General features: G+C 50.6%; 1 protein-coding gene across 1 annotated transcript in view; it reads right to left on the reverse strand.

The window, feature by feature from the left end:
• Window positions 1–8853, reverse strand: part of SREBF2 (sterol regulatory element binding transcription factor 2) — a 78102-nt gene extending 69249 nt beyond the window's left edge. The window contains exon 1 of the mRNA XM_017510319.2: window positions 8606–8853. Within this exon, the coding sequence (XP_017365808.1) occupies window positions 8606–8693 (88 nt within the window). The 5' untranslated portion in view covers window positions 8694–8853. The remainder of the gene's footprint in view (window positions 1–8605) is intronic.
• Window positions 8854–9707: the final 854 nt, after the last annotated feature.

Below are 9707 nucleotides of genomic sequence, written 5' to 3' on the forward strand. Positions count from 1 at the left end.
AAAAAAAAAAAAAAAGAGACAGTGTCTCGCTATGTTGCCCAGACTGGAGTGCAGTGGCTATTCACAGGTGCGATCCCACTACTGATCAGCATGGGAGTACTGACCTGCTCTGTTTCCTACCTGGGCCTGTTCACCCCTCCTTAGGCAACCTGGTGGTCCCCTGCTCCCAGGGGGTCACCATATTGATGCCGAACTTAGCACAGACACCCGATTGGCATAGCACACTACAGCCCAGAACTCCTGGGCTCAAGAGATCCTCCCACCTCAGCCTCCCGAGTGGCTGGGAGTACAGGCAGGTGCCACCACACCTGGCAGCTTATGTCTTTAAAAATGTACACACAGGGGGGCGGCCACGGTGGCTCATACCTGTAATCCCAGCACTTTCGGAGGCCGAGGTGGGCGGGTCACCTCAGGTTAGGAGTTCGAGACCAGCCTCACCAACATGGAGAAACCCTGTCTCTACTAAAAATACAAAATAAGTCAGGCATGGTGGTGCATGCCTGTAATCCCAGCTACTTAGAAGGCTGAGGCAGAAGAATTGCTTGAGCCCGGGAGGCAGAGGTTGCGGTGAGCCGAGACTGCACCATTGCACTCCAGCCTGGGCAACAAGAGCGAAACTCATCTAAAAAAAAGAAAAAAAAAAGTACACACAGGAATGAACAGCAAATCTGTGCTTCACCTCACAGAGCAGTGTTTCCAAAGCATCCCTCCCTGGAGAAATGTGAAATCAGTTTCCACTGTTCTCCTCACCTCTACCTCCCAGGGGTGTGCTAACCACAACCATCCCCAACACTCACTCCTAGCTCACCCAGTTGGCCACTCCAACTTTCCTAATGGTGTGAACACCCAGACCGAACCTGAAGTGCTTTCCTTCCCTCACTAGACACACCTTTACAGAGCACCTATTCAGTGCCAGGTACTGTAAGGTACTCTGCCAAAGGTGAAACTGGGTGTTTTCAGGGAGAAGTAAGCAGAGGCCCACATCGGTGCCATGGAAAGGCTCAGGCACTAAAAGTTCCTCTGCAGGCTCCGGCAACAAGCAGGCTGATAGCAGAGGACTGCATGAATTCAGGTATCAGACACAGTTCTCCAGAGCCCCAATAAATAGGGACAGTGACTGTCGGCCCAGTCACATCAAGGCTCGTTGTCATGGACATAAAGACAGGATCCTAAAAGCTTCCAGAGAAGAAAACAGGTCACACATAAAGGATCAAGAATGGAAATGGCATCAGATTTCTCTACTAGAAGCAAGAAGATCATCAGACAATGCCTTTAAAATTCTGACATAAAACTCTGTCCAACCTAAAACTCTAAACTCAGCCAAGCTACCAAATTGGAATGAGGTTAGTCTGAAGATGTTTTTTAGAAAGGCAAGGCCTCAAAAACTTACCTCCAATGTATTCTTTCTCAGGAAGCCACTGGAGGGTGTGCTCCACTAAAATAAGCAAGTAAAAAAAACAAGAACTGGGAAAAGAGCTTCAACACTGCCCCTAAAATGATGGTTAGGGGTTGTCCCAAGATAAGTAAGAGAGCAGACCTAAACAATAGCGATAAGATGTGGCAGGAAAGAAAGGAACTGACCACCACATTGAAAGTGTCTCAGTGGCTCACGCCTGTAATCCCAGCACTTTGGGAAGCCAAGGCGGGTGGATCACGAGGTCAGGAGATCGAGACCATCCTTCACAATGTGGTGAAAACCTGTCTCTACTAAAATACAAAAATATTAGCCAGGCATGGTAGCACATGCCTGTGTTTCCAGCTACTCGGGAGGCTAAGGCAGGGGAATTGCTTCGACCCAAGAGGTGGAGGTTGCAGTGGGCTGAGATCGCGCCACTGCACTCCAGCCTGGCGACAGCGCAAGACTCCATCTCAAAAAAAAAAAGAGAAAGTTTCTGTCACAAGATTTAGGGCCGAATTAGTTACAGGAACATAGAAATTTAGCATGTGAGTAAGTGGGACTATTTATTAAAAGCCTTTGGAAAATACAAACGACAAAAAAATGTAAAAGACCTATCCAAGAGAAATGAACATATGTGTCCACACAGAAACTTGTACACAAAAGTTTCTAGCAGACTCATTCATAATGTAGCCCAAGAGTGGAAACAGCCCAAATGTCCATCAACTAAGGAGTGAACAGAATGCAGTGTGTCCAGGCAATGGAACGCTACACTGCAACACAATGATCCTAAGCAATATTAGCTACCTGTCTGAGTCCATTTATGAGATGTCCAGAATAGGCAAACTCATAAAGACAGATTAGCTCATTGAAAAAATTACTCAACTTTCTCCAAAGAGAACTACTTGCCTCCCCTTGCCCATCTCCCACTCACCTCTGCTTCCTTCCTGCCTTGGATTCCCTCATCTGACTGTTCTGGCAAAGGTCGGCCTCCTAATACCAAGTCCCTTGACTCCGTTCATGGCCTTGTCATTCTTGCTGTCCTCTGCGGCATTGTCTCCATCATCTACAGACTACTCCTCGAAAAGGTAACACTTTCCTAACCTCAGATCTCCCAGTTCTCTCCTCATGTCTCAACAGTGCCCAGTCTTCAGTCTCCATCCCAGTTTTACCTTCTCCTAAGTATCTCTGTCACATCTCCTACTGGGCGACCCCCACGCACCCCAATTTCAACCCAATTAAGACAAATTTCCCCAAACCAGTTCTTCCTGCTGACTTCTAAACTCTCCTAGTGGTCCAGGCTCACAGTAATGGGATCTTAGAATTCTACCTCTGCTCTGCTTTCAGGGCCAAGCCTTCACTGAGGACATGTCTTGTCACATCCCCAACACTCACTCCTAGCTCATCCAGTTGGCCACTCCAACTTTCCCAATGGTGTGAACACCCAGACCAAGCCTGAGGTGCTTTCGTTCCCTCACTAGACACACCTTTACAGAGCACCTATTCAGTGCCAGCTACTGTAAGGTACTCTGCCAAAGGTGAAACTGGGTGTCTGCAAGAAGAAGCAAGCAGAGGCCTAAGTGAATGCCATGGAAAGGCACTTGAATGAGGGCCACCTCCCATCCAAATTTGTCACCCTTCATCGCCTCATACCTGGATGGCTACAGTTTCCTAAATGGCCTCCCTTCCTCCAATCTTCCTTATCACCACAGTTCAATTTTCTTTTTTTTCTTTTTTATTTTTTTAAACTAAGTCTTTTTTTTTTTTTTGAGACAGAGTTTCACTCTTGTTACCCAGGCTGGAGTGCAATGGCGCGATCTCGGCTCACTGCAACCTCCGCCTCCTGGGTTCAGGCAATTCTCCTGCCTCAGCCTCCTGAGTAGCTGGGACTACAGGCACGCGCCACCATGCCCAGCTAATTTTTTGTATTTTTAGTAGAGACGGGGTTTCACCCTGTTGACCAGGATGGTCTCGATCTCTTGACCTCGTGATCCACCCGCCTCAGCCTCCCAATGTGCTGGGATTACAGGCTTGAGCCACCGCGCCCGGCTACACTAAGTCTTGCTCTGTCGCCTAGGCTGGAGTACAGTGGCACAATCTGGGCTCACTGCAACTTCCACCTCCCAGGTTCAAGCGATTCTCCCACCTCAGCTTCCCCAAGTAGCTGGGACTACAGACATGCGTCACCATGCCCGGCTAATTTTTGAATTTTTAGTAGACATGCGGTTTCACCATGTTGGCCAGGCTGGTCTCAAACTCCAGGCCTCAGGTGATCCACCCTCCTCAGCCTCCTGAAGTGCTGAGATTACAGGCATGAGCACCACACCCGGCCCACAGTTCAATTTTCTTAAAACCCATGATTAATGTGTCACCCCCTACTTGAAAATCTTCAACAATTCCCTCCCTATATTCCATAAAACGCCTTGCATCTAGAATACAATTTAGCTCCACCTCACCTCTCAGACCTCATCTTCTACTGTTTCCTCACAAACACTATATTCTAAGAAATCTCTAGTAGTAACCTTTTATTTCTTTTTTTTTTTTTTTTTTTTGAGACAGAGTTTCGCTCTTGTTACCCAGGCTGGAGTGCAATGGCGCGATCTCGGCTCACTGCAACCTCCGCCTCCTGGGTTCAGGCAATTCTCCTGCCTCAGCCTCCTGAGTAGCTGGGACTACAGACACGCGCCACCATGCCCAGCTAATTTTTTGTATTTTTAGTAGAGACGGGGTTTCACCATGTTGACCAGGATGGTCTCGATCTCTTGACCTTGTGATCCACCCGCCTCGGCCTCCCAAAGTGCTGGGATTACAGGCTTGAGCCACCACGCCCGGCCCGTAACCTTTTATTTCTAAAGGTAGCTTGTTCTAACTCCTCCCACATACTTGTCAGGCTGCTCCAGCCACCCATCTAGTTGGACCCAGCAAAAAGATCACCTCCATGACTGTGCCTTTCCTGATCCCTATGGAAGAGGATCCCACCTTGCTGCCCTTCCCGAAGACCTGGTGTATAATAGTGCATGAGGCCCTTTCTCAAGATAGAGATACATACCACAAAATGAAATGGTAGAGTTATTCTATTACAGGAGGCTGGGGGGCCTGGGACAATAGAACATTCTGCAGGAGAACAAAATCCCAGAGATCAACTAGCACACATGCTTTATTGGGTGCCTAAAGATGGTACTTTTTTTTTTTTTTTTTTTTTTTGAAATGGAGTCCCGCTCTGTCACCCAGGCTGAAGTGCAGTGACTCACTGCAACCTCTGCCCACCCCACCCCCACGCCCGCCGCCCCGGGGTTGAAGTGATTCTTCTTCTGTCTCAGCCTCCTGAGTAGCTGGGACCCCGGGGTGCGCCAACACCCCTGGCTAATTTTTATAGTTTTAGTAGAGACAGGGTTTTACCATATTGGCCAGGCTGGTCTCGAACTCCTGACCTCATGATCCGCTCGCCTCACCCTCCCAAAGTGCTGGAATTACAGGCGTGAGCCACCATGCCCGGCCAAGAATCTGGGTATTTCAAATAAAAATCCAGACTTAGGCATCTCTTGAAAAAGAGACACTGACTGATACCTCTCTTCCAAGAAGCTTCCCTGGACTACTGAATCTAAGTATGCTAGCCCAGTCACACTCTATAATATGGCCCAATTTTATTTCTTTCACAGTGCCCTGCCAAAACTGCATACTTATTTTACTCAACTTGTATTTCCTCCATCAAGAATATAAGCTTCCTGAGTGAGAAGGCATATTGTCTGTCTCACTCAAGTTATCTTTTGTCTGTCACAAGAGTACTTAGAAGCCACTCAAGAACTGTGTTGAATAAGTGAATGAATATGGCCTCCCTGAGCCCATATCCTTGGAAGGGTCCCAATGGACTGGAACTCAGCAGATATTGTAGAATGGATCCTTGCCTGTATGCTCCTCCTGGAGGCTCTCTAGGTTGCATCTACCCATTATCTCCACCATACACACACAAAGGAAGTAAATATACTTCCTCTGCCTCTCTTCTTCCTCACCTGACTGGCTCTTAGAAGCATCCAGTCTGGCTATCCTTGATCTAATCCAACTCTAAACCATGTCCAAGACAATTAGTATCCTTCCCAGCCCAAGACCACTGGATCACTCAGGCATTCCACAGATATTTAATGGGCACTCTCCCTGTGCCAGGCACTCTTCTAGGTGCAAAGAATTCAGTGGGAATGAAACAAAGTTCCCTGCCCTCACAGAGCTAACAGTCAGTATGGGGAACAAAGGGGTAAGAATCAAGGGATAATATTATCTTCAGACCACTGATCTTCAGCCTGCCCAACCCTTCTTGTCCTCCAAGGCCCAGGTCAAGAGCTGCCTCTTTGGTGTGGTCTTCCTGGTAAGCCAGCCTTTACCAAGCTACCCTCACTGCTGACTTTCACTTGTTGCCCTGTGCAATTGTAAGCTGTTCCATGCTGGCACTATAGTTTCTCATCTCAAGCTCCATGGGGCCATGAAATTCTATGCTATCTTTCATGATTACTTACAGCTCAGAAACCACAGCCAGCACTTGAATACTTTTGTTAATCAACTGAAGACATGGAACCACTTTTCCCAAAACTGGTCCCTAGGTCTCTTGTGACAAAATAGCCACACCTTGTGCAGTATACAACTGTATTTTGAGAAAAAGCCTCATGTGCTGTTATAAACCAGATCTTCTGGAAGGGCAAAGAAGTGGAATGTTCTTCCACGGGGATTAAACCTAAGAGACCTGTGAAGCCACTGAACCACTCTGGTAGTTTCCAGAATGTGGTAGTTTCCATTTTATTCACAAATCTATGGGGATAAAGACAGTATTAACCACTAGGTAATTTAAACACATTACAAATTAAGACAGGGTTGGGTGTGATGGCTCATGCCAGTAATCCCAGGACTTTGGGAGGCCCAGACAGGAGGACTGCATGTGCCCAGGAGTTCAAGGCTAACCTGGGGCAACACAGTGACACCGGCTCTCCAAAAAATAGATATGTATTAGCTGGGTGTGGTGGCACATGCCTTAGTCCTAGCTACTTGGGAAGCTGAGCTGGGAGGAATGGTTAAACCCAAGAGTTCAAGGCTGCAGTGAGCTATGATTATGCCACTGCACTCCAGCCTGGGCAACAGCCAGATCCTGTCTCTAAAAAAAATTAGGTGGCTCACACCTGTAATCCTAGCACTTTGGGAGGCCAAGGCAGGAGGATCATTTCGGCCCAAAAGTTTGTGACCTATGCTAGCCTGGCAACACAGTGAGACCTCATCTCTACAAAAATTCAGAAGATTTGCTGGGCGTGGTAGCACGCATCTGTCGTTCCAGCTACTTGGGAGGCTGAGGTGGGAGGACTGCTAGAGCCCAAAAGGTCAAGGCTGCAGTGAGCTGTGATCGTGCCACTGCACTCCAGCCTGGGTGACAGAATAAGGCCCTGTCTCAAAAAATAACTAAATATATAAAAATTAAAATTTGAAAATTAGATAAATAAATAGGAATTGATCATGGAACAGGAATGCAAAATGCACATGAATTCCTTTCTGTGCCCTTGCTGGTAGACAGTTATAGACACACAGTACTTGCTACTGGCTGTGTAATCTTCAGTAAATTAATGAACTGCCCTGGGCCTCACTTTCAGGATCTGTGAGAGGGAGATGACTAGTATAACAGTTCTCGCTACCTGACGGTTATAATGATTAAGAACATTAACATGTATAAGTGTTTAACACTGGCTGGCACAGAAGTTCTCCAAACATGTTCGCTGCCCTTGGTAGGTACCCAACCCGCAACCCCCATTTGTTAACCCACCTCTGAATTTAGGAGCACTCAGTAAAGAGTCTGTGGTTAGAAGTGGGGCTTCAATTAACGGTCTTACCACACTGCCCACAAGACTAAAATGGAAAACTAGGACAAACCAAGGGGAGAAATATTACAAAAAGCAAAATGGGGAAATGGCATACAGATCCTTTTCAGTTAGCTGCTGCATTTATCTCTTCCCTTGAAGAGAATCTTCTGCTGCTTCTGTTTCTTCATCTACACAACGGGGATGTAGCCATCATACATGCCTGCAAGGCTGTATTGAGATCCCAGACATGAAAGCATTCTGTAAACTGAAAAGTACCATGCATCTGCGTTTCTGCCTAAAGCTGTCTAAGGTGCGTGGCCTTAGATAAGTCAGCATCTCCTGGCCTCAGCTTCTTTCATTACGGTATTACAACAGGGGTAATCAGAATATCTCACAGGATTGTTGTGAAGAAGTAGTGAAATAATACAAAGTATTTTGGAGCCCAGAACATAGTATCAAGTTAATAAAATTACTAGCCTAGTCAACTGGACTCTCTGAACGAAGGGGTACAAAAAAATCAATACTGGCCCAGGAAATCGAAGAACTGGGCTCTAACCAGTTGGGTGACCTTGAGCAAGCCACTGACCCTTTCCAAATCGTGGTTCCCGTGGTCGCAAAATGAGTATTTTTAAGAGAGGATCCCTGGGCTCCTACCAGCTCTTCCACTCCGCTGTTAAGGCGCCGAAACAAAGGCCACCCGTTCCCCAGCCCGTACCCGAGGGGCTACAACTCAAAATTCCTTCTGCTCAATTCCCTTTGCAACGTGACAGCAGGAGCGCCCGGGTCTCCATCCCGGATAGATGCATCCACACTCCGCTGCCACCGCTCTCTTCATCAGCTACTTGCTTCTGTGGCCGCTGCCCGAAGTTTCGCCGAGCACCCGGCGACCCAGCCGTGGGTCAATCCCGGGAACACCAGGGATGTGGGGTGCGCAGACCTGGGGCTGGGCCCCGGGAATCCCAAAGCCGCCCCCGCGGCCGGGCAGGTAGTGACAGGTGCGACACGCGGGCGCGGGCGGCCAGAGAGCAGACCACGGAGAGCGCGTGTGGGCGCTCAAGGGAGGCGGCGGCCACGCGCTCTCCTTAGGCCGCTCCCTGAGACGCCCCCGCGATGTCCCTGGCCCAGCGATCCAGAACCCAAGACCCTCAAGCCGCTTTCGGCCCCGCGGCGCCCCAGATCCCACGGCCTCCCAGAGCGGCGCGGCTGGGCTGGGCTGGGGCCCGGAAGGGTTGGGGGCCGCCGGGGGGGGATTGTGCGCGCGGGGTTCTTCCCGCGCGAGCCTGGGCTACCGAGGAGTGGGCGCACGCGCACCCGGGCGCGCCACCGTAACCCCTTCCTCCCCGCGCGGCCCCCGTACTCCCACCCACCCACCACTCACCGTCGATGTCCCCCAGGGTCAACTCGTCGCCCAGCTCCGTGAGGGTCTCCATGGTCTCCAGACCACCCAGCTCGCCGCTCTCGTCCATCGCCTGGCTCAGCGCAGAAGCCCCCCTGCCGTCCCGCTCAGGGAGACGCGGGGGCGGTGCCGTCGCCGCTGCCCATGACACCCGACAACCCCCGCCCGGTATCGCCTTACCGGCGGATGCCAGCAACCGCCATGTTTGCGTTGCGCCCTGGCGCCGCGCGGAAAGGGCGGGGCGGGATTCCCCCGCCCCAGCCCGCGCCCCCTACGGCCACGCCCCCAGGCCGCGCGCCCCCTTGTTTGTTGTCAATGGGACCAGGCTCCTCTCAGCCAATGGGCGCGCGAGGCGGCGCGTGGGGTGATGGCGCGTCATCGATCAGCAGCTCAGATTTGCATAGCGAGGTCCCTCCCCCCGCAACCTGGGAGCGAATGCGGTGAGTAGCCGCTTGGTCTGCGTCTTAACCTGCTCCTCCTTGTTTAAAGGAGCCGCTGCCTTTTCCGTTGGCTCTGGTCCACACTCTATTCCGTCCACCGGCCTGGGAGTGAAGGGTTAACAGACCACCCTCCACCTGCGACCGCCGCCGCCTCCGGCCTTGGCTGGAAGCACATTACGTCATCTTCCCAGCTGCCTTCCGCGGCCCTTACGGCTGGAGAAAGCCGGTTGAGTCAAACCTGGCACCCCAGCGCTCAGGACCGGAGTCCGGGTCAACCAAGTCCCGCTGCTCCCAGCCCCCTTACAAAGGCTGGCACGGAGGCTTGAAGGGGTTGCGAATTGTCTGTCCCAGGGCGGTCAGGAGTTTACGTCTTCTGCTTTGCACCCGCCGTGACCTCGCGCTTACTCCAGTGGTCCTCAATCACTGGGACCTCGGAACCACTGAGGACCTGAAAACTACGCCAGTGTCCAGCCCCACCGCCGGCCTCTTGAGACGGGGACCCGGGCACGAGTATTTTGAAAAAGTTCCACCGAGATTGTGAAGCGCAGCCCACCTACGGATTCCTACTCCTTCAACTACCTCACTGCCCCATCTTGCAGCTGGCCAGCTGGTTGTGTTGTAAACTTGTAGGAATTTATCCTAAG

The sequence above is a fragment of the Cebus imitator genome, unplaced genomic scaffold (assembly GCF_001604975.1).
Source record: "Cebus imitator isolate Cc_AM_T3 unplaced genomic scaffold, Cebus_imitator-1.0 Scaffold435, whole genome shotgun sequence".
Classification (NCBI taxonomy): domain Eukaryota; kingdom Metazoa; phylum Chordata; class Mammalia; order Primates; family Cebidae; genus Cebus; species Cebus imitator.